Source organism: Eumetopias jubatus, unplaced genomic scaffold (genome assembly GCF_037043125.1).
Source record: "Eumetopias jubatus isolate StellerSeaLion01/CBP00866 unplaced genomic scaffold, mEumJub1_p1.0 scaffold_6, whole genome shotgun sequence".
Classification (NCBI taxonomy): domain Eukaryota; kingdom Metazoa; phylum Chordata; class Mammalia; order Carnivora; family Otariidae; genus Eumetopias; species Eumetopias jubatus.
In genome coordinates this window covers 37,871,484-37,893,287 of record NW_028274812.1, presented here as the reverse complement: position 1 = coordinate 37,893,287, position 21,804 = coordinate 37,871,484, and the positions used below count along the sequence as shown (strand labels likewise).

The 21,804-nt window shown below is 41.2% G+C and overlaps 1 protein-coding gene across 4 annotated transcripts in view; it reads left to right on the top strand.

The window, feature by feature from the left end:
* The window catches only part of NCOA7 (nuclear receptor coactivator 7), a 157,083-nt gene that overhangs the window by 118,467 nt on the left and 16,812 nt on the right, over positions 1-21,804 (top strand). For all 4 annotated transcript variants that reach the window (XM_028117016.2, XM_088023876.1, XM_028117017.2 and 1 more), the window contains exon 11: positions 20,907-21,054. In XM_028117016.2, coding sequence (XP_027972817.1) covers positions 20,907-21,054 — 148 coding nt within the window. The remainder of the gene's footprint in view (positions 1-20,906; positions 21,055-21,804) is intronic.

Genomic DNA, 21,804 nt, shown 5'->3' with positions numbered 1-21,804 from the left:
GGAATGATCACTTCTGGATTCCCTTGCTACATCAAATGAAGCATTTCTACTTGCTTTTCTATTTACTGGATCCCTGCATCCATTGGAGTTTCAGGAGCAGAGTGAGGTTCCCCTAGCAGTGGCTCCCTTTCAAGGTTAAACTGTCCTCTCATAGACCTTCCAAATGTGGCACGTTATTCTCATTGGAGGGCTCTTTGATTCCTCCAGTGCGCCAAAACTCCTTGTCACAGGAGATTAATATTCTGATGTTGACGTAGCTTCGCAGATGTGTTTCACTATTCCTTTCTGTTGTTCCTGATATTTTTAAAACATGTTTGTTTTTTCCCCTTTTGTTATTATTACTAAGAAATTAACTCTACCAAAATAGGGGCGCCTGGGTGGCTCAGTTGGTTAACTCTACCAAAATATTTCCTTCTTCACTTACGACATGCTCTGTGGTTTCCACGGTGCCATCACAGAATGAACAGTCTACCAAGTGTGAAAGTGGGGAGGGCGGGAGGCAGGGGAAGGAATCACATAGTTGCCCTTTATCCTCTTTGTTTGGGTTTTTCTCCCTGCAATCCTTGTTATTTCAATTTTAGATATAAAACTCCCTAACTACGTAATAATGGTTTTGTTTAACTTGGTAGAAATTGTCAGAAGATGTGACCACTGTGGATCCAGCAAAGCTGGTGCTTTCCTCTTGCACACCCGTACACTGCTACTTGAGACGTGTGCACATTCACCGAAGATGAGGTGCCTGTCAACTTTAAACCCTCCCTGTCTCACTTGCAGCTTGCAGAATCACACACTTCTCTTCCTGAGGAGGACAGTAGTCTGCTTGGGAGATTTGCCTTGTCCAGAACCTGAGGCATCCAGGCTTTTCCTACTCTCACTGTTGGTGCTCATTTAAACTTGAGGACAGGAGATAGTTTCATCTTATATTAATCATCTAGTATAGGATTTCTCAGCCTTGGCACTATTGACATTTTGAGCTATTTAATTCTTTGAGGGGATGTCCTTTGCATTATAGGATGTTTAGCAGCATCTGTGGCCTCTACCCATGAGAAGCCCGTCGTACCTCCCCAGTTGTGACAACCAAGAAAGTCTCCAGACATCGCCTGGGGGAGGAAGTTGTCTGAGGGACAAAATAAGCTTACAGTGAGAACCACTGGTCAAGTATGAGACCCATTAGACCAGGCCTATACACCATTCTGAAAGTGATTATGAACCATAATAGCCAAATAAGGGCTTTGACTACTTAAAACTTTCGTTATACTCAGTGGTGTTCCCAGTAACTTACTGATCTGTGTATACTTTGTTTCCTTTACTCAACCGTAATTTTTTGCAGAGAATTTCATTAAAATTTTTTAATTTAGTTATTAAACTATAGTTTTAGGTCTATAAAAAAACAAGACTGTTGCTCCTAAAGAAATAATTTATCTGGAAGAAAATCCTAAATTGATAGAATACAACAAACGAGAAGGTCTGTGATATTGACAAGCATGTATTTTTGCCCCTTTACTTTGCACAAGCCTGTGCTAGCAGCTGTCTCAAGGGTAAGAAGTCGACTGTCTCATGCCCTCCCCTGGAAGACATGTGGAGTCTCGGGTTGCTTGCTCTGGCCGGTGGAATAATGAGTCACAGAATCAGGCAGTGATGGATGAGAATTCCTAGGAATAGTGTGCCTTAGAATGAGATACTTTATCCATTTGAAACATAGTTTCTTAATTTGGAAAATGGGCCATTGTAGAGCACTAAGTAATTAGATCATGTTTGGACACTTAACTGAGTGCATTGGACCTGGCAGGTGTTCGGCTAGTTCTAGATAAATAAGATTGGGAGTTTACCTTTAGAAGCTTATGAAAAGCTCTTGAAATGGTTCCTAGTACTTTTTAGAGACTTTATATGATTGTATTTCATAGATTTGGATACTGTTCTATGTGAAAAATGCAATTGTCTTTTTTTCTTCATACTAAGAGATTATTTCTTTTTTTTTTTTTTGGAAGAACCAATAATTCCTGTTCATATTGAAACATATTTTTATCCCCAATTCCTTGTGTTTTCAATTCATGAAATGTTTTATAATAATTGATTTCATATTATCCAACTTTTAAAATAAGATGGAAGTAAATGGCAGGAATTGTGTAGAATTTGCCAAGTCATGCATAAATGTTAAATCCAAACTGAATTAATTGGTTAGTGTGATTCGTGTAATAAGTAAGGTGGTAAGAGAAAGGAAAGGGACAGCCTGTGGATGTTTTAAAGTTTTTTTAAACTTGAAAATAATTATTCTAAGATAATTTTAGCAACACTTGAACACACAGATAAGTTGGGGGGAAGCACAGTCTATTTTGCAATCTGCTTTTTCCTGCACTTAATGTTATACACATTTTCTACATGAAATAGTATGTTATTATATGTATACAAACAACATAGTTAGCACCCCTAATACATTCCCTGAATGATTTAATGATGCTCCTGCTTTTGGATATTAGATGGTTCCAAATGTTTTGCTATTAAAAGCAGTGTTACATTAAACATCTTTACAAAATCCTTTAGGTAGTCTTACCAAGTCAGGATATGTTTAAGGCACATGAAAGTGTGTAACAATTTATATACCACCAGCATGAGAAGGACCCTTTTCTCCACATGATGGGAAATCTAAGCCCTATGATTCTTTATCAGTTTGGTAAGGAAGCAAAGGCAGCTTTAAAATCGTTATTGTTTTGTTTTGTTTTAAAGATTTTATTTATTTATTTGACAGAGAGAGAGCATAAGCAGGGGTTGCTGCAGAGGGAGAAGGAGAAGCAGGCTCCCCGCTGAGCAGGGAGCCCATTGTAGGGCTCAATCCCGGGACCTTGGATCATGACCCGAGCTGAAGGCAAATGCTTAACCAACTGAGCCACCCAGGTGCCCCTTTAAAATCGTTTTTGTTTTGGGCTCCCTGCTCAGCAGTAGTTGGGCTCCCTGCTCAATGGGGAAATCTGCTTCTCCCTCTCCCTCTGCCCCTTCCATCCCTGATCATGCTCGATCTCTCTCTCTTATTCTGTCTCTTTCTCTCTCTCAAATGGATGGATAAAATCTTTATTTATTTATTTATTTATTTTAAAGATTTTATTTATTAGAGAGAGAGAATGAGAGATAGAGAGCACGAGAGGGAAGAGGGTCAGAGGGAGAAGCAGACTCCCTGCCGAGCAGGGAGCCCGATGTGGGACTCGATCCCGGGACTCCAGGATCATGACCTGAGCCGAAGGCAGTCGCTTAACCAACTGAGCCACCCAGGTGCCTGGATAAAATCTTTAAACATAAATAAATAAATAAGGGTGCCTGGGTGGCTCAGTTGGTTAAGCGACTGCCTTCGGCTCAGGTCATGATCCTGGAGTCCCGGGATCGAGTCCCACATCGGGCTCCCTGCTCGGCAGGGAGTCTGCTTCTCCCTCTGACCCTCTTCCCTCTCGTGCTCTCTATCTCTCATTCTCTCTCTCTCAAATAAATAATAAAAAAAAATAAAAAATAAAAAATATATATATAAATAAATAAAATCATTTTGTTTTAAAGTTGAGTGCTTGGTATGTGACATTTGTTTATATAAAGTAAGTTCAATGGTGGCCTGAGGTTTTTTATTCTAGGTGACTCCTTTAATAATAAAAATTTATTTATACCTTGGAATACAAATATATATTTAATAATTATTCTAAAATACCATGTTCTCTAATCAGCTTCTTATTAAGATCAGCAAGCACTTTGATTTATATGCAATGGTTATATTTTGTGCCTGTCCACATTTAGAATAAACTCCTCAAGTACAAGTTAAGTTGATTCTGTTTTAGAAAGCATGATATTTTCTTCTGTAATGTCAAGAATAACTGATGTTCACAAGCATTTTATGAAAGTTGAGTTGTTTAATACTTTCAAAATTATAATGAGTAACATATCCCTGAGCACACAGGTATCTGTCCTTTTAGAAGGTGCTACCCATGTTGTGTGCATGTTTCTCATATCCAATCTTTGGGCAGTAGTAGTACTTCCTGAGTTACAGATTCTTTTTGTAGAGTTCTGCATGGTTGCCTAGCCCAAAGCACAGAAACAAGTGTTCAAGACCCCATTTTTAGGAACAGTGCCTTTTCTTTAGGTCAGCATTTCCCTCAAAGATATTCAATGGAAACCCATCCCATGGACAAGTAATAGGTGTTTTGTAGTTAAATATGGTTCATAGTCAGTGCTCATCTCTATCTAGAATAGATTTATGCTCATAGTTGCTATTCTCTTAATAGGTTTTTATAGGAATTTCTTAGTTTAATTTTCTGTTTTCTATTTTTCCTGATATTAGGATAATAGAATACAGTTGATTTATTTTATCTCTATTTATATTTTAATTCTATGAGATTACTTGGATATTCATATATGTAAAGATTTATTTGTATTTAAAGACTTTATATATAGACTACATTAGTCTGATTTCTGTCAGCCTTAAAGTCTTTACTATAGTACATAGAATTTGGGATTTATTTCCCCTTTTCACATTTCTAGAAGTAGCAGCCACACATACAAAGACCATATATGTAACCTCTTGGTCATCAAAGCTATTATATTGTATTGTTAGGAGTGACTGGTTGATGGCAGATCCTGGTCAGGATCTTTTAACTATCTGTGTATCTTCTTCTCATTTTCAAAAGTGTTCACTCTTAGCTTTGGAATATTTAGAGTGAAGCTTGAAAGCCACCCGTACTGAGCTTTTCATGATGTGCCATCTGTCTGAAGTTGTATTCATTTTTAAACCATGAGTCTAAGCTTCTTTGGAGCCTGATAGAATTCTGGTGCCTAAATCACAACTTTATAAAGTGCATCAGATTAATCTGGTTGAACACATACTTTTAAATGATGCTCCATTGATACCTTAATCATCCAAAGCAGGATTGCCACTCTTAATTCAAGGGGGGAATATCAAAGAAATTACGAGCTCAACATTCAGTTTCCCCAGCTCTAAGTGAGAGAGGGCCTTAGCCCTCACTCAGCAGGCAGAGTGCTCAGTCCATGCCCCCCTTAACCCTTTTCTGGCATGGTACTCTGGATGGTTAGCTCACGTAAAAGTCATGAGAGTTTTGTGAGGCATGTAGTGTTATTCCTCATTTTACAAATGGTTTTCAACACCTTGCTCAAACTGGCAAATATCAGATCCATTTGATTTCAAATCCCATTCTCCTAAATAGATACTAGAGCAGGCAGCTGAAACTGCCTTAATTATACCCTTTATTTAGGCTGACAAATCACTGAAACAGGGATGGGAGATACTGCAAACATTCAAGGTTTTTTCTTGACAAGCGAGGGAATGAAAATTGGCAGCATCCCCAAATTGATTAATATCCTTGGGCCTTGCCAAAGTGCTCTCCTCCATCTGACTAGATGTGTTTCACTAATTATGAGGAGAGGAAGTGACTGATATTTTATGGATGATACTCCATGGGTGCTCATTAATTGAATTAAGGTGGTCTAATGAGAACATTGTATAGAAATAAAGAGCTTGACTAAGTGTCCTTTCTCTAATATTAGGTAGTTTAACTTAGTTGCAGGCTGGTTCTAGCATTGGCTTGTTATTAGAATGAACTTTTATGTGCTACAGTGGTTATCTGGCCCCAAACAAACAGAACGCTACAATATTCCTTGCTCTGAAGCTCCTACCACAAGATCCAGTTACTTTATTTTACATGACTCTTCCGTGAACACAGTGCTTGAACCTAAACTGTGGCTCCCTATTCTCTAGTTCCTCCCCTTAAAATCTGTTTTGTTACCTTATAGCCAAAAATCGTCTCAAAAGGTCTTTTGATTGTGTCACATTGCCACAAAAAATATCCTAAGCCTTTGGAATTAAAGTCTAAACCCCGTGTTCATTTGTTAAAACTCTTTACAGACTGGCCTACCTTCCTCACTTTTTCTTCATTTGCCTGAATCTGTGACTTTACTAAGATTGGTCATTTTATGGGTTTTGCCTGCAAGACCTAGGACCTTTCTAGCTTGGCACCTTTTAAAAATACTGTATTCCTGAACTCGGGTGGTTCCCCTCTCTTCTCTAGCTGTGCACATCCTTTGTTTCCCAAAATAGTGCCCCCACAATGATCTCTTCCCTAGACTGGCAGTAACCATCTTTTCTCAACCTACACTTGATGGGTGAACAACCCACAGACACAGAGGCACTGGGGGGCAGGGGAGGAATTGAAGTCTGGCAGCTTTTCCTCTGACAGGAGCAATCTTAGTTTCTAAATTCAGAAATATTGAGGACTAAAGCCTGTGAAAGGAGTATGTTCTGTCTCATAGAGATGAAAGCATATAGAGTTAACAAAGAATCCATGGCTTAGATGGGTGGGTGCCAAACTTAGCTTTGTAATAAAACCATCTAGGAGCCTTTAAACATAGAGAGTACCCAGGTCCTTCCCTGAACGTCCTGCAGCTTCGGATTTGGAATGGAATGCTAGAATCTGGGAGGTGTCCTCCATTTTATGATAAACAAAGGGAGATTATTGTGTTCTTATTTTACCATAACATTCTATAGCATTTGATACCACTGATACCATCATCCATTTCCTTGACACCCTCTAGCCTGCTGCCGTTCCTTCCCAGTCTTTCCTTCTTGTTTCCTCATTAAATGTTACCCCTTAAATGACCCTTTCTGTTTCTCACTATATATACAATTGCCTGCACCTAATTAATTCTTTCTTATATGTTAGTCGTGTCTAGCTATCTTCACCGTGTAGAACTTTCTACTGAGCCCCAAACACATATATATCTGATAGTTCTCAGTATTTGGATCATCCATGGATCAAACAAACTCAAGGCAGATCATACCCTACACTGGGGTTCTTAGTTCTTCTTTTGTCCCTGCCAATGTCCCCACAACTCCTGCCTCCTGTTTTCTCCATCACAGTAACTGATACCACCAGCTACCCAGTCCCCAAAGCCAGAATGTGGACAGAATCTGCTTTTCAGTCATCTTCCCACATTGGTCCGTTACCACATCCAGCTTATTCTATCCACTTAGTATCACTAGGATCTCTAGCTCCCATTCTGACCCTTCTGTGGACACCTGGCCATGTTTCAGTGGTAGGAAAGGTGAATCAGACTTAATTGACTGGCTTCAATATTAAGTGACTAATTGACTGGCTTCCTTGGGATGACCAGCCTTCCTTCCCCATGCCCAGCCCCATTACCCACCTCACCTACATACATTTATTAATTCAAATGTCTCCTCTAAGAAATGTTCCCTGTCTGGTTTAGATGTAATGTACCCCCACCTCTGTCATAGTACTTCCTGCACTGTTCTACAGATGTGGACTACTTGGGGCTTTTGACACTGTGTCTTATATTGTGTCCTAAAAACAGCATGGGATCTAATACGTAATATACTCCTAAATGTTAATTGGATGGAGGCATGAATAAATTAGCCTATAGTCTCATAGATAAAAATATTTAAATACCTTATTCCTTATAACTAAACTAATGCACAGACTTTATATAATATTTAGAAAAATACAGAAAAGCAAAAAGGAAGAGAAAGCTCAAATTTGTTACACCAAGCTAACTACAATTTATGTTTAGTTTTGTAGACCTTTGGCCTTTTTTCTATGTATCAACTGATGTAATGAAAGTATGTGTATATCTGTCTATATCTGATAACTGTGGGTATGTAAGCTATTACATCGTATTGTTAGGAGTGACTGGTTGATGGCAGATCCTGGTCAGGATCTTTTAACTATCTGTGTATCTTCTTCTCATTTTCAAAAGTAAACTGCTTTTACTTAAATGAATCTTTCTTTGCCATTATATGTTGAGCATGCATTTAGTTTGCAGCCATTACTTTTGCAGTAACAAGTAAAAATTTTAAAAAAGAAAACTGATTCTCTTATTAAACTAGATTTACAATGGAAAAATGTCCAAATCATAAGGACCGTCGTGAAGACTAAGCAAAGTGCTCTCAAGAGCATTTGCCTTGGAGAAAAAAGGACAAATTAAAGGCATCAAAAACTAACCTAGTTTTCTAGCATGAAATCTTTAACCATAGTGCTGCATTTTCTGATCAAAAGTCATCTTGCTTTTTTAGCGGGGTCAGGGCTAAATTGAAATCTTTAATAACTGTCAATGCCAGTAAGACCATAGTGTTAAATAGTCTTTAAAGTACTGTACTTTCTAGAACAGTTTAGGCCCTACGTAGCCAAACCAGATACACTTCAGAATACAAGCCCAGTGATTTTCAAGTATAACACATATCATACTATATTCTTACTGTGATGTTTTCAGGTAAAAGTGTTACTATGAAAGAAAGAAAAAAAAGGTCTCCAAAATAATCCCTAAAGGAATGATCTTTCTTTGTATTTAACACAAGTTTAAGTTCTGGAAAACTGCTGAACAAATACAAGTCATAGGATTATTAGTCACTGATATCAATATTTTTTTTTAATGCTTTAAAATGTTTTGAAGAGATACTGCTTCCTCTCATTCTTCTTCTGGTCACCTTACCTTTTGTCTCGTTAACTTAAAGTTCTAGAAATTCATCTTCACCTTCCAGAAGCACTATTAGGCAGCTACCCTTCAGTAATTTCAGTAACCAGCTTTGGCAAATGTCTTGAGTTAATCAGTGACTCTGTAGCCAGATCCAAGTTCATGAAAAAATAACCCCCTTCATAGGAGCTCTTCACTGTGGTGACTGTGCTTTTCTGCTGGAGGAGTGAAAACAGCACTTTGGAGCGTAGCTCGTGGCCTTTTTCCACTGCAGAATAGTTAATGCCAATGGGTGCTGCGCACACTGTTTGGGAGTAAGTATGCAGAAACAGTAATTATTGCAAGCCTACATGCCTGCAGGAGCCAGATGGAGGAATGGAGGGAGGGAAGCTTGGGGGGCCAGTGTTAATTACCTGCCCTGGGGAACAGCTGCCGAGTACCTGTGTACCTCCGTGCCTCATAGCTGAACGCTGCTATGGGGGGACGTGAGCCTGGTGTTGCTTGATCTTCCCATCTTTTTCAAAAGATGTTGAAATATGGATTATGGGTGTCAAATCTCCTCAATTTTTAAGTATTAGCCACTGTTTAATTAACAAAGAAAAGTACAGATGCTGAGTCCAAGGCTGTGTATGAGCTGCCAGCCTATACTGTGCTCCAGCATTGATATTAATAGAAACTTCTAGTTTTTACTTATTTGTAAGTGATCCTTTTTATAACTGTAGTTATTGTTCTGATCAATGATTCTCAAAAGAACTGTCCTATTATTTTTGGTGAACCAGGACAAAGAAGCATATTTAGTTGGTATTTTATAAATAAATTTTCTTTTTATAAACACACTAAGACCTTTTAACAATGGGCATTACAGCAGGGCATAACTAACCATTGGTTTCATTTAAAGTTGTAGAATATTGAATCTGAAAGGGACATTACAGGGCAAAGAAAATGACCTTATTCATATAAAGACCTTGGGTCAGGCCACTGAGGTGGGTTTTAAGAGGTGGTAGTTTTCTGGTAACAACCTCTGGGGTCCAGAGTGCTTTGCCTTGTTGGGTTTCTGTGGCTGTATTCAGAATGGAGCCTGGGGATGGTTTAGATTGAAGTACCCTGGAATATCTTTAATTTATAATCAACAATATAACGAATGGTGGGACTGCATATACATGTATTTCCTTACTCCCTGGGTCACATTCTTACTCTCTTCATCTCTTTCCTTACTATTTCCCATTCTCTGTGCCATAATGTACTCTAAAGTATGCTTCTAATATAATAGTTGTTAAATTGTTTGATGGTTCCTGCTTATAATTTTTATTTTTATTTTTTTTATTTTTTTTTAAAGATTTTATTTATTTGAGAGAGAGAGAATGACAGATAGCATGAGAGGGAAGAGGGTCAGAGGGAGAAGCAGACTCCCTGCCGAGCAGGGAGCCCAATGCGGGACTCGATCCTGGGACTCCAGGATCATGACCTGAGCCGAAGGCAGTCGCTTAACCAACTGAGCCACCCAGGCGCCCTATAATTTTTAAATCATGTGGATGGTTGGGGGTTATATCTTGCTGTGTGTAGCCCCAATTTCTTTTCCTAATAGTGAAGTGACCCTTGATAAGACAAGAATGCCTAACTGCTTCGGGGTCATTTTGGTCCAGTTTGTTGGTGTATATGGTAGCAAGATTTTAGATAATCACATGGAAGAGACTTTGTAAAAGGTCCTTCTGAAGGTAGATAGAACTTCCTTATACATTTAATGCTCCAGACACCTATATGAGGAGCTAGGTTTTCTTACCTTCTTCATTTTAGAAGCTCAGAGAGATTAAGGAACTTTCCCAAAGTCCCCAGCTAGTAATAAATGGGACCAGTTCAGGTCTTTACCTTAGACATGTGTGCTTTTTCACTTTACCTCACAACTATGTTAAAAAAAGAAAAGAAGAAGAAGAAAGAAAAAAGGTAACAGTAAACAAAATCCCACCATAGCTAATTTTGAGAAAATAGATTGTAATTGTGCCTAAAGCCCATATACCTAAAGTATGAATAGTAATGTTTTGTTCCAAGCATCAACTCAGATTTTTCATCAGGTTTTATATCCCTCAACCCTACAGGTTTTTTTTAAGATTTATTTATTTATTTTAGAGGTGGGGGAGGGCAGAGGGAGTGAGAGAGAGAGACAGAGAGAGAGAGAGACACAAGCAGACTCCCTGCTGAGCATGGAGTCCGATGCAGGCTCAGTCTCACGACCCTGAGATCATGATCTGAGCCAAAACCAAGAGTCTGACGCTTAACCTACTGAGATACCCAGATGCTCCTCAGCCCTACGGTTTTGCCCGTGGGGCTAACCATAAAGAAAAGGGTGAAGCATATTCATTGAGACGACGAACTGACCTGAGGTTGATCCCGGGTCCACCCCTAACCTACTGTGTGGTGTTGGTCAAGGTAATCTGTGTAAGCGTCGCTCTTCTTCCATTAAACAGAAATGATACCTATAGTGGGTACTTCCTGGGGTTATTATGAGGAAGAAATGAACTTGACCATGCACTTAATGAAAGTTATCTGTGCTGCCCCTATTGCTGTTCCTTCTCTTAACGTTTTGTTGCCCCGAGGTAAGGCTGATGCCCTTCACAAACTGGTATCATTGACCTTCTTCGGATTTCTCTTCCAAAAAGGACAACTTTATCTGCTAAACAGAGATTTGTAACTTGAATACGATGTCTCCTTTGGGGTGGATCCCTAAAGGAGCCTTGTGTTGACAATAAAGACCTTTGAAGTTTATGAAGAAATCTGATTAAGCCCACATTGGTAATTAGAAACCCTAAACAAAGCCTGGGTGCCAGGTGTTGGTATCGACTGTTGCGGGATGGGTTGGCACTAGTTTGGTGCCTGGAGGAATACGTATGGCGAGCTGCTCCCCATGTCTGCTGCCACGTGTGGGGCTGTGGCCTTGATCAGCTCTTGGCTGGATCACTGGTGTAGCCTTTGTTCTGGTACAGCGTTTGTTTCTAGTCCTATCTTTCCCTGCCCTTCTGTACTTGGCTCCACAGCGATCTTTCTAAACCAGAGATCTGGCCAGGCCGCTTCCTGCGAAAGCCCTTGGCTGGTGTGTCCATAGTACCCACGGCGGTGCTGCACTCGTTCACACACTTCCTCCCCAGTGTCCCCATATCTGCGTGCCGTCTGTACTGCTCTTTACTTAATAGTTGCCTTTAGAGGACTGATATCCATTTTTATTTGCTTAGCCAATCTTCTTTAAATATGTTGCCATTAAAATATGGTCCTCTGTGTACCCTCTGACATCACTAGAGCCGTCCCTGCTACGCTTTGGGAAACAGTAGCGGCAGGATAAGGTCCAAGCAGTTTATCTTGTGCTCAGGACTCTCTGTGACCCACCTGGTGACGCAGCCCCTCTGGCTCTTTCTTTCTCCTTTCCTGCCATTCTGTGAGGCAGAGACTCAGTCTCGCTCTTTCATTGCACCCCTCAGGAATTCCCACTCTGCACACCTCCCAGCTCAGATGCCCACTGGCTTCTGTCGCTGTGTTGTTGGAACTGTGTCTGGATTTTTCGTTTGCTCCCTTCTACCTGAGCGCTCTAGGGCAGGGCCTGGGTCCCCTGCATCTCAGTGGCCCTATCCTCATCACAGAACCCTCTGGCAGAGGGCACCAGTGACCCAACTGCATTGCCCTTCTTTCTCTTGACCATGTCCACTCTGTCCTCCTTCTGGCATCGCCCTGCTCTTGCGTGCCATGTCTTTTTGCACATGTTCCCTGCGGGAGAATGCCGTCTCCTCCCTTCCTCCTGTAACTGCCTCTTTCCCCTCCCTCAATAGTCCGAGTAAGTAACTATGAGCCCTGGCTTCCCTGACCCCAGCCTGAGATGATTCTCCTCCAGGCTTGCCCTTGTTGTCACCCTTCTTAAAAAAGAAAAATAATAATAATAATGATAATAATAAAGAAAAGAGGCATGAGAATGGATGTTGGAGCCAAGGTACAAGAGCATATTGCTGGAACAAAGAGCACATTTTGGAGACAGGCACGAAACCAAGCTCTCAGGCACCCCCAAGGAGTTTGATTTACCCTAAAACCTCCAGGGAGACATTGGAAGGATTTTACACAGCTGGGTGAAAGTGATCAGATTTGCATTTTGTAAGATCACTTCTGCCTTCCTGTTGTCTCTCCTTGGCTTCCTGCCAGGACCCACTTCTACTGTTTCCTCCTTACGAACTAGCTTTCCTAGGGCCCAGCGCTTGACCGCATTCCCTACTCACGTGTTTACCACACCCACTGCTACAGGACAGCCGCCAGTCTGGCAGTAATGACTGGCACCTGGGTTGGCTGGACCGGAGGTATCCTGAGACAGCTGAGGCCAGAGAAACCCGTGACTCATCAGAAACAGGGTGAGTTACTGAGTGGGTTTCAAAAAACCATCAACAGGCTTTCAGAAGTCAAGACAAATGATGACTGAGATTCCATCGAGTTTGACAATAAGTCACTTGTAAGAAAATCAGTTTCATTGAAGTAAGGAGGGGAGGGAACAAAGTTAAAAACTCTGCCTCCATCCAGATAGTGTCTGAGACAGGTTTAACAAAGGGCATATACTAAGAGGTTAATAAAATCAGAATGGAAGAATTCAGGAATGAAAAGAAGTTGGAAGATATGCTAACCCAAATGTTAACAGTATGTTCTGAAGGGAAGAAGAGGTATGGGAAGGGAGCTTTAGGGAGAAACAAAATCCAGAGGCTTTTATGTTTAAGGATGGGGAAATGCAGGTGGGTTTTGTGGATTAAGATGAAGGGAATAAGGGCATGGAGAGGTGGGGTGGAAATAATGGAGGAAATTTCACCAAGCCTTAGGACTGTTGAAAATACAGGCAAGAGGGTTAAAATGGGTAAAAGAAAAGTTCCTTCTTCTGAAGAGAAGGATGCTGAGGGACAGTGGAGAGGAGTGCATTATTAGGATGGTATGATGGAGAATGTTCAGAGAGGAAGGCGGGGAGGAGAGAGAGCTTGAAAAGCAGGGGTCTGGAATAGCCACTGCTGGGAGTAGTAAAGGAAGTGAGTTAGAGGTGAGTAGGGAGCCCCGTGAGGGAGGGTTTTCTTAGCTGAGGTTAGGGCCTTTGATTTGTAGTGATCCTTAAGCACAAATAAGAAAACCCAGCAACATCCATCATCCCGAGGGAGGAGGAGTCCGCAAGATGATGGTTTCTGTGAGGTGTTTGGAAGGGCAGGTGTAGTAGGAGGATCAAAGCTGCACCTCTAGGGGGCGACAGTGAGGTTGAGATGGAAAGACTGGCCTGAAGTGCGTGACTCCAGGAGGGGCTAATGGCTGGGGAAAGGGGGGGTGTGGGGGTCAAGGTGAGAGTAGAGCTGGTACAGAAAGAAGGAGGGGATGGGTGAAGGGGAGGCAGAGGGACAAGGAGGGGACCTCGAGGCCTGTTTCCAGAGGGCAGGGTTGACTTCTGGGAACTAATGACCAGGAAAGCCCAGTTAGCCAAAAAGAACCATTCCAAGAATTAGGTTAAATAAACTTAAATAAACTTAGTCACTCTGATCTAGAAGGAAAAAAGATGAAGTCATATCCTCTTCCCTGCTCCCCCCAATTAAATAGTAAAAATAAACAAAGGCTGGAGAATTGTGCAGAAGTGGAGCTGGAAAGGGGGACGTTGAATCCTTCCATTTGGTCTCCAGAGGCCTAAGAGTTAAGTAATCAGATTGGTTCCAAATGAACTTTAATTTTCTCTTGTGAAACAGGCCACGTTAATTCTTCATTCCTTTTGCCTTGCCATCAGAGGATAGTATGAGGACTCTGTCTACTGAGAGAAGGAGATTTTATGTGGGAGGCTGTTGTTGACGGAAATAATCGGGGTGTGCTTGTGCTCTGAACATCTGAGAGAAGAGACTTGAACATTTCCCATCAGGATGCCCTATTTGTGGAACGTACTTTTGAGGTTTCTCATCTCAACTTACCTGAGGCTTCCCAAGGTTGGGGTGACTTGGTTGGCGGCAGAGGTAGAGCCTATCGCCTGAGACAGGAGGGAGGCCATTCGGGGCTTTTGTCTTCCGTGTTGCAGCTGGTGGAGAACCATTCCCAGAGGCATGGCTGGGGTGAGGCGGCTGCCCTGTGATGTTGCCCAAGCAGGGAGCCCGGTCTTGGCCGTGCTGTGAGCCTGCTGATGGAAGGTGTAGGAGGAGGAAGAGCGGGTGGGCAGCATGTGCCTTAAGGGCCACCTAGGGCATCTAAGTAATATTACTTAAGCTTCGTTAATGAAACCCAAAGCCAAGGAAGTAGTTGCCCTATACTCTGAGACCTCTGACTGTGGACAGGTACAAAAATACACCGTCCTCCTTGGAGTTCAGCATTCATAAAAGAAGAGGCAGTTAGCTTAGATGTGCTGGAATATTTCCAGAGATGGGGTGTTTGGGCACATCATTCAATTTGCTGAGCCTCAAGCTGGGCATAGTAATACTTGCCTCTTAGGGTTACTGTACCATGGAAGGTCCTCGAAATGGGGAAGTACATCTTTTCTTTGTAGGGTCGCTGATACAGTTCATCAGCATTGCTTAAAACATAAGGTCGCTTCTGTGTTTAATATTAAAAATGTTTACGACTCTGACCCTCTTTTCTGCGATATTTTGAGAATACCTCTTTCCTCCTCTCTTGTTACTTCTTTCTGTGGCCGGTCCAAGATGCCCAGGGCTTAACCAGGTTAAAGGGCCAGCTCTGGCTGCTCTTGACATGCGGCTGCTGCAGAATCAGATGCTCGCTCTGGCAACAAACAAATCCAGAGGCTCGATTCACCACCCCCTGGAAACCCAGCAGTCCCAAGGGAAGAGGTTGGGGAGAAGAGGCGCTCTTACCAAGTCACCCCAGATTCCTGCCCCAGGCTGAGATATTTTCTTCTCGAGAGAACGACACTGGCAGGCAAGAATGCTTTATGCCAGAACTGACCTTGTCCCTCTCCGCCCCAACTTGTTACAGCTCCTGAGAAACTCACACATACGCATATGACGTATGTAGCCAGTCCCTTCCGTGGTATGCCCAGCGTGGCAGATAGTTTGGTCTACGTTTTACCAACAGCACACTGTGTCCAAATGGACCTGCTCCTAAAATAATCATGGCATTCGTATGGTTCCCCGGTCATCAATCTAGACCATTCCCTCCACTGCCTTGAAGAGTTTCTTTTCAAGAAGGGTACGGTGAGGATGAGGGTACTGTCCTCTCCTGTGGGCTTAGCTCTGTTAAGACCACCTTAATTAATCAAAGTGCTCTAATAATCTTGAAAATCTCTTCAAAAGAGAGGGTATCAGGCACAGGATTCCTCCTTCCTAGGAAATCCTTTGGACCTTATACAAATCTTCCCTCTCTCCCACCTTCTAACCCATCCACCCTCCCAGTGGGTTGGACATGCAAGTTGTCTTCATCAAGTAAGGAATGTCTAATTATATCTCCCTCCAGAATAATAAATCCTACTTATCTTACATCTGCATAAGAAAAAGGATTGCTTGAATGGTCTCCTCAAGCAATTTAATGTCTTTGTCACCAAAAAGAGAAGTAACTGGCAACTGCTAGGATAGGGTCTCTCCTTAAAATCTTTATTGACTTGCTGTTTGCACAGTCTATATTTTCTTCTAATGTCCAAGGAGGAATGAAATCTTTTTTTTTTTTTAAGATTTTATTTACTTATTAGGATACGAGCGGGGTGAGGAGGAGCAGCAGGGAGAGGGAGAAGCAGACTCCCTACTGAGCAGGGAGCCCAACACAGGGCTCAATCCCAAGACCCCAGGATCATGACCTGAGCCAAAGGCAGATGCTTAACCAGCTGAGGCACCCAGGTTCCCCTAACATAAAATCTATACCACATTCCTCATTCCCTTGTAGTTTTGCACAGGGTTATGTGTCAGCATGAGCTTTTAGCATTTCTTGGGATGCTTCTTCAATGTTCATGCTTACACAGTGACTTTCCCTATGAGGGTAAACTGTTAGAGAATACATGAGCAGTCCTTCATGGAAAGTTAAGTCCAAAAAGTGATAAAAATGTGTCTAGTGTCATAACCAGGAAGTGAACTGGGGAACGATTTAGAAATTAAGGTGGGATAAAGGGAGGGCTTTGTAGTGTGGTTGAAAGAACCCTGGTTGTCACCTCAGAAGATCTGGTCCTGGCTGTGAGGCTGACAATAGACTTCAGAGCCCCATTCCCTTATATCTAAGGAAAGTTAGCTGAATTAAATGATACCCAGTATCCCCATCAGCTCTCATATTCCTGAAGGTAATCTCCATGAGGGCAGGGTCACTGGCACATAGTGGGTGCACAGGGAATGTTGTTGAAGGAGACAGTGCCCTCTGGCTAGAGACCACTGGAAACACACCTAAAGTTGAATGAGTTGGGTTGACTTGTTGCTGTAAGGGAGAACGCATACCATGGGACCATGGGCCATCTCAGAAAGAGGGTGCTAGAAAGGAGGTAAAGGATTTAGATTTGTGTTAGGTGATACAGGGAAGGACTTAAGGAAGTGGGAATTTGTTCTAGATTAGATGCTATCAGGAAGCAGAGGTCATGCTATGATTGGGTATAAGTCTTATCTGAGAGGAACTAGACTAGAGAGGAAGAGTAGAGAGGTTAATGCTATAATAAGTAAAGAAGTATAGTCATTCATACTAGCCAAATTGGAAGGATGTTTGGTCATTTTTGTGGCTGGACCATGTTCATGGTTTTTTTTTTTTTTTTTTTTTTTTTTTTTTTATTCATGAGAGTCAGAGAGAGAGAGAGGCAGAGGCAGAGGGAGAAGCAGGCTCCCCGCCTAGCAGGGAGCCCAATGCCGGACTCGATCCCAGGACCCTGGGATCATGACCTGAGCCGAAGGCAGACGCTTAACCATTTGAACCACCCAGGTGCCCCATGTTCATGTTTTTGTTTGCATTCAGATATGAGACCTCAATGTGGTCTTGTTTTTGTCACAATTCATCATAGTCATAGAGCAGTCTTATGTTGAAGCTTCGTGAAATTGTTTATGTTCAACAGGAGAATACGAGGGTCTAGCTATGAGTGCCAGGCTAGCTCCAGGTGTCAGGGACTGCTTTTCTCTTTCTCACAGGTAAGCTTGCTAGCAAATAACTAGGAAGTCATTTTATTCAATGTGGATATGCACATAGTAAATGTCTTCTTTTCCAAGAGTTAGAGTGAAGCATGTTTGGTTCTCTATTACAAAGTACAGTTAAGATGGACTAAATCTTAAGTGTTAGAAAACTGAAAGAGTTAGGATTGTATACTCATGAAACCTCTCTGGAGTGATGATTAATTTTTTCTAAGTTAATTTTTAATGGGAAATTTTATGCTACATGGTAAAAATACTTCAAAGATTCAAGGAAGGCAACGATGATATCATTGTTAGGATAGGAAGACAAACAATGATATCATTCCTAAAAAGGGCAAATGGTCTTTATATAGCAAAGTTATAAGGGAAATACTCCTCTAACAGCACAGTCCCACTTCTGGGAATATATCCTACAACTATACCTGTATACATGCGAAGTGACTCACATACGAAGTTACTCGTCACAGCAGTGTCCGTCACAGCACAATCTTGGAAACAACCCAAGTGTCCATCTATAGAGGATGATTACATAAGCTCTGGTATAGCCCCAGAGTAAAGTACTGGTAGCTGTAAGAGAAAGGATGAGGAAACCATTTACATACTGATGTGGAAAGGTACCTAGGATATATTGTTAAAATGAAGAAAGCAAGATAGAGAATAGTACCATATTTTGTAGAAATGGAAGACAAAAAGAATATATATTTATATTTATTTATATAACACTACAAAAATATACAGGAAATGAATAAAGTGTTCACCTATAAGGGAAAAGGATGGCACAGGATTTGGTGGACAGGGATGTGAGTGAGAGGAAACGTCTCATTATTTACTTTTTAACATATAATTATGATGTTTGAATCATAAAAGTGTCCTGCCTACCCCAAAATTTAAAGTAACTTAAAGATATATATGATGTAAAACATGTCATTCTTCCATCCCATTCCATTCCCCAGAGGTAACCATTTTGATCGGTTTCTTATATAACCTTTCAGGAAGTCCACTGTACTTGTCAAGGATCTCCACAGAAACAGAACCAAAAGGATATGTGTGTGTAAATATACACAGACAGGTTTGCTCTAAGGAATTTGGCTTACATGGTTGTGGGAGTTGGCCAGTCTGCAGTCTGCTGGGGAGGCTGGCAGGCTAGAGACCCAGGGAGAATTTGATAATGTAATCTCAGTTCTGAAGGCTGTCTAGAGACAGAACTCCTCCTTGCTTTAAGGAAGACCTCAGTCTTTTTCTCTTAAGGCCTTCAACTGATTGCACAAGGCCCATCCACATTATGGAGGGTAATCTGCTTTACTGAAAGTCTGTTGATTTAAATGTTAATCACATCTAAAAAAAAAAAACACCTTCACAGCAACATCTAGACTAGTGTTTGACCAAAAAATGGTTAAGTGTTGTCATATAAAATTAACCATCACACCCATGCACAGTTATATCTATATCTGATTTTTTTTTAAATAGAAATGGTAACATACCTTACACCTGATACACACCTTATCTTAGATCCAGCTCTCCACGGTTTGAAGAAGTAGGAGTAATCTCCAAGGAAATAACACTTCTCAAATATATGAAAATTGATAATCCTATATTATGAAAGACATTAATATAAAAGGAAAACGAGGGCTTTGAAACACACTTCATAGTGGTTCATGTTTACATTCTATAAAAGTTCCCACGAACTGACAAGGAAAACACTGACTCCACAGTCACAAGGAGCCCATTCATGAAAGAAAAGCTGCAGCAGGAAGAAAACATGCAAAAATTGTTCACACACTCAAAGAAATGCAACGTGAGTCAGGTAAAACTTAAATATATATTAAACTCTTTTTTTAAAAAAGAGTAAGGAAGAGTGTTAAGAAACTCTAATGCAAACTGCAGGGCTGATGTCAGAGTAAATGAGTTAGCCTTTCAAAAGCAACCTGGCAGGATGAATCACAAGCTATAAAATCATGCCCTTTGGCCCAGTAATTCCTTTTCTGGGAACTAATCTCAAGGAAATAATTCAAAAGATGGTGAAAGGCATAGACCCTGAGGATGTTCACTGTAACATTTGTACAATTGAAGAAATGGGAACAAGCTAAATATCCTGAGGACACAGGAATCCAGCCTATTCATGACTATTACTTTCATGAAATTAGCCATTAAGAATCAGTGCAAAGACTAGCAACATGGCAGATGTGCATAATTTAATGGTACATATCACAAACGATTATATCTTGGCCCTGATGACAATGAAAATTGTATACATATGGACAAGAACAGATAGGAATATAGAAACCTAAAAACCTTTTGATCCATTGGGATTTCAGAATTGTGGGGGACATTTCTTTTTTGTTTTAGTTCTGTTAATATTTATCTTCATCCGTTCGGGCTGCTATACCAGAATACCATAGACTGAGTGGCTTGCTTATAAACAACAGAGATGTATTCCTCACAGTTCTAAAGGCTGGGAAGTCTAAGATCAAGGTGCTGGCAGATTTGTCTGGCAAAGGCCCACTTCCTTGTTCAGAGATGACTGTCCTTTTACTGTGTCACATGGTGAAAAGGGATTCTTTTATATGGGCACTAATCCCAATAATGAGGGTTCATGACGTAAGCACTTCCCAAAGGTCCTTAGTTGAAATACCATCACATTTGGGGTGAGGTTTCAACATATGAATTTGGGGGGGTACAAACATTCAAGCTATAGCAACATTGTTATAATATTTTTTATCTAATTATAACTTTTTAAAATGAGCAATAATCTTGGAAATTAGCCATCTCTCTATTGATTAAGTCCAGAGAGATGCTACAGTACCTTTAGATGTTAAATACGTATGAGAGAACAGAGAAACAGGAGGCAAACCACGTTCCCATATCAATGAGATTAGGTCTCTTCCTAATATTGAAACAACAACTAGTATTATTTACTTTGTAGTTATTAAAGGTGTTCTGTTGAAATTGTAACACTGCTTCAACTACATAAAACCCCATTGAAGTATTGTTTATCTTGTCCAACTAAAGGATCACATCAATTTTTTTCCCCATTGAATACAAGTGCTCAATAAATGAAGACCCAATGAGGAGTATATATTTGGTGTAAATACTTCATTGTGGTTTTCAGTGTTATGTCCCATCTATTGATCTTTCTCTCAGACTGAAAGACAGGTTCTCAGTGTCTGTGGACTTCTGTTTTCACTTTTTGACTTATTTTCCAAGTTTGGAATGCACTGGTAGAGACCATCTTCACGGTGGGAAATTAGTAAGATGGATTTGCCAAGCTGGGAAAAGATGGTTGTAAGTACTCAAGTCCCTACTTGTGCCTGCCAGGAAAGTGGATTTGGTGTTAACTCCTATGACAAACGTGTTTTTCAGGGTGGATCACTTGTACACGTTCTTTGTTCAGTGGTCTCCTGACGTCTATGGGAAAGATGCCAAAGAGCAAGGCTTTGTGGTGGTGGAAAAGGAAGAACTGAATATGATTGACAACTTCTTCAGTGAGCCGACCACCAAGAGCTGGGAGGTGAGCACTTAAGAGGGGCTAGACTGTCATGGTCCTTAAGTTACAGTATGTAATTAAAATCTTCTTGGGTCCAGATACCAAGAACTTCTTGGCTGGCAAGAAACTAGATTTCCTGTGCACTTTTGAAGTTATCGGGGAAAATAACTTCATTCCTCTGTCTGAGCTAATTATATGTGTCAGACAAATAACGCACTGCCAGGTCATTTTGCTTTTCCTTTTAAAAACTGCTAATGGGTCCCCTTTATGTACAGGATGAAGTTCAAGCTCCTTAATGTGGCCTGAAAAGCCCTTCATAATATTTTTGAGCACTTACCAAGCCTTTCCCATGTCAGGGGCACAATGGATGAGATAAGCAGAATTTAGTATGGATGAATCATTACAGTATAATTGAGATAATTGCCATTGTAGGTGGAGTGCCAAGTGCTATAGGAGCATGGAGCCAGGCCCCTGATCAGGGAGAGCCGCCCAGAAGGAGTGATCTGAACGAAGATCAGAGGGGGGAGTTCAGGCAATTGGGGTGGAATGGGACATGGGACATGTTCTGGCCAGAGGAAAGTCTGTGCAGAGGACTGACCCAGGGGAGAAACAGAGTGTGGGGCATTTGATAGACTAACAGAAGTTCAATGTGGCTGGACCATAGGGCGCAAAGCTGAAGGAGGGGCAAGAAACGAAACAGGGAAAGGAAGCAGGGATACATCACAAAGGACCTATGAGCCATATGTATCTTCCTAAAGGCAGTGGGAAGGCATT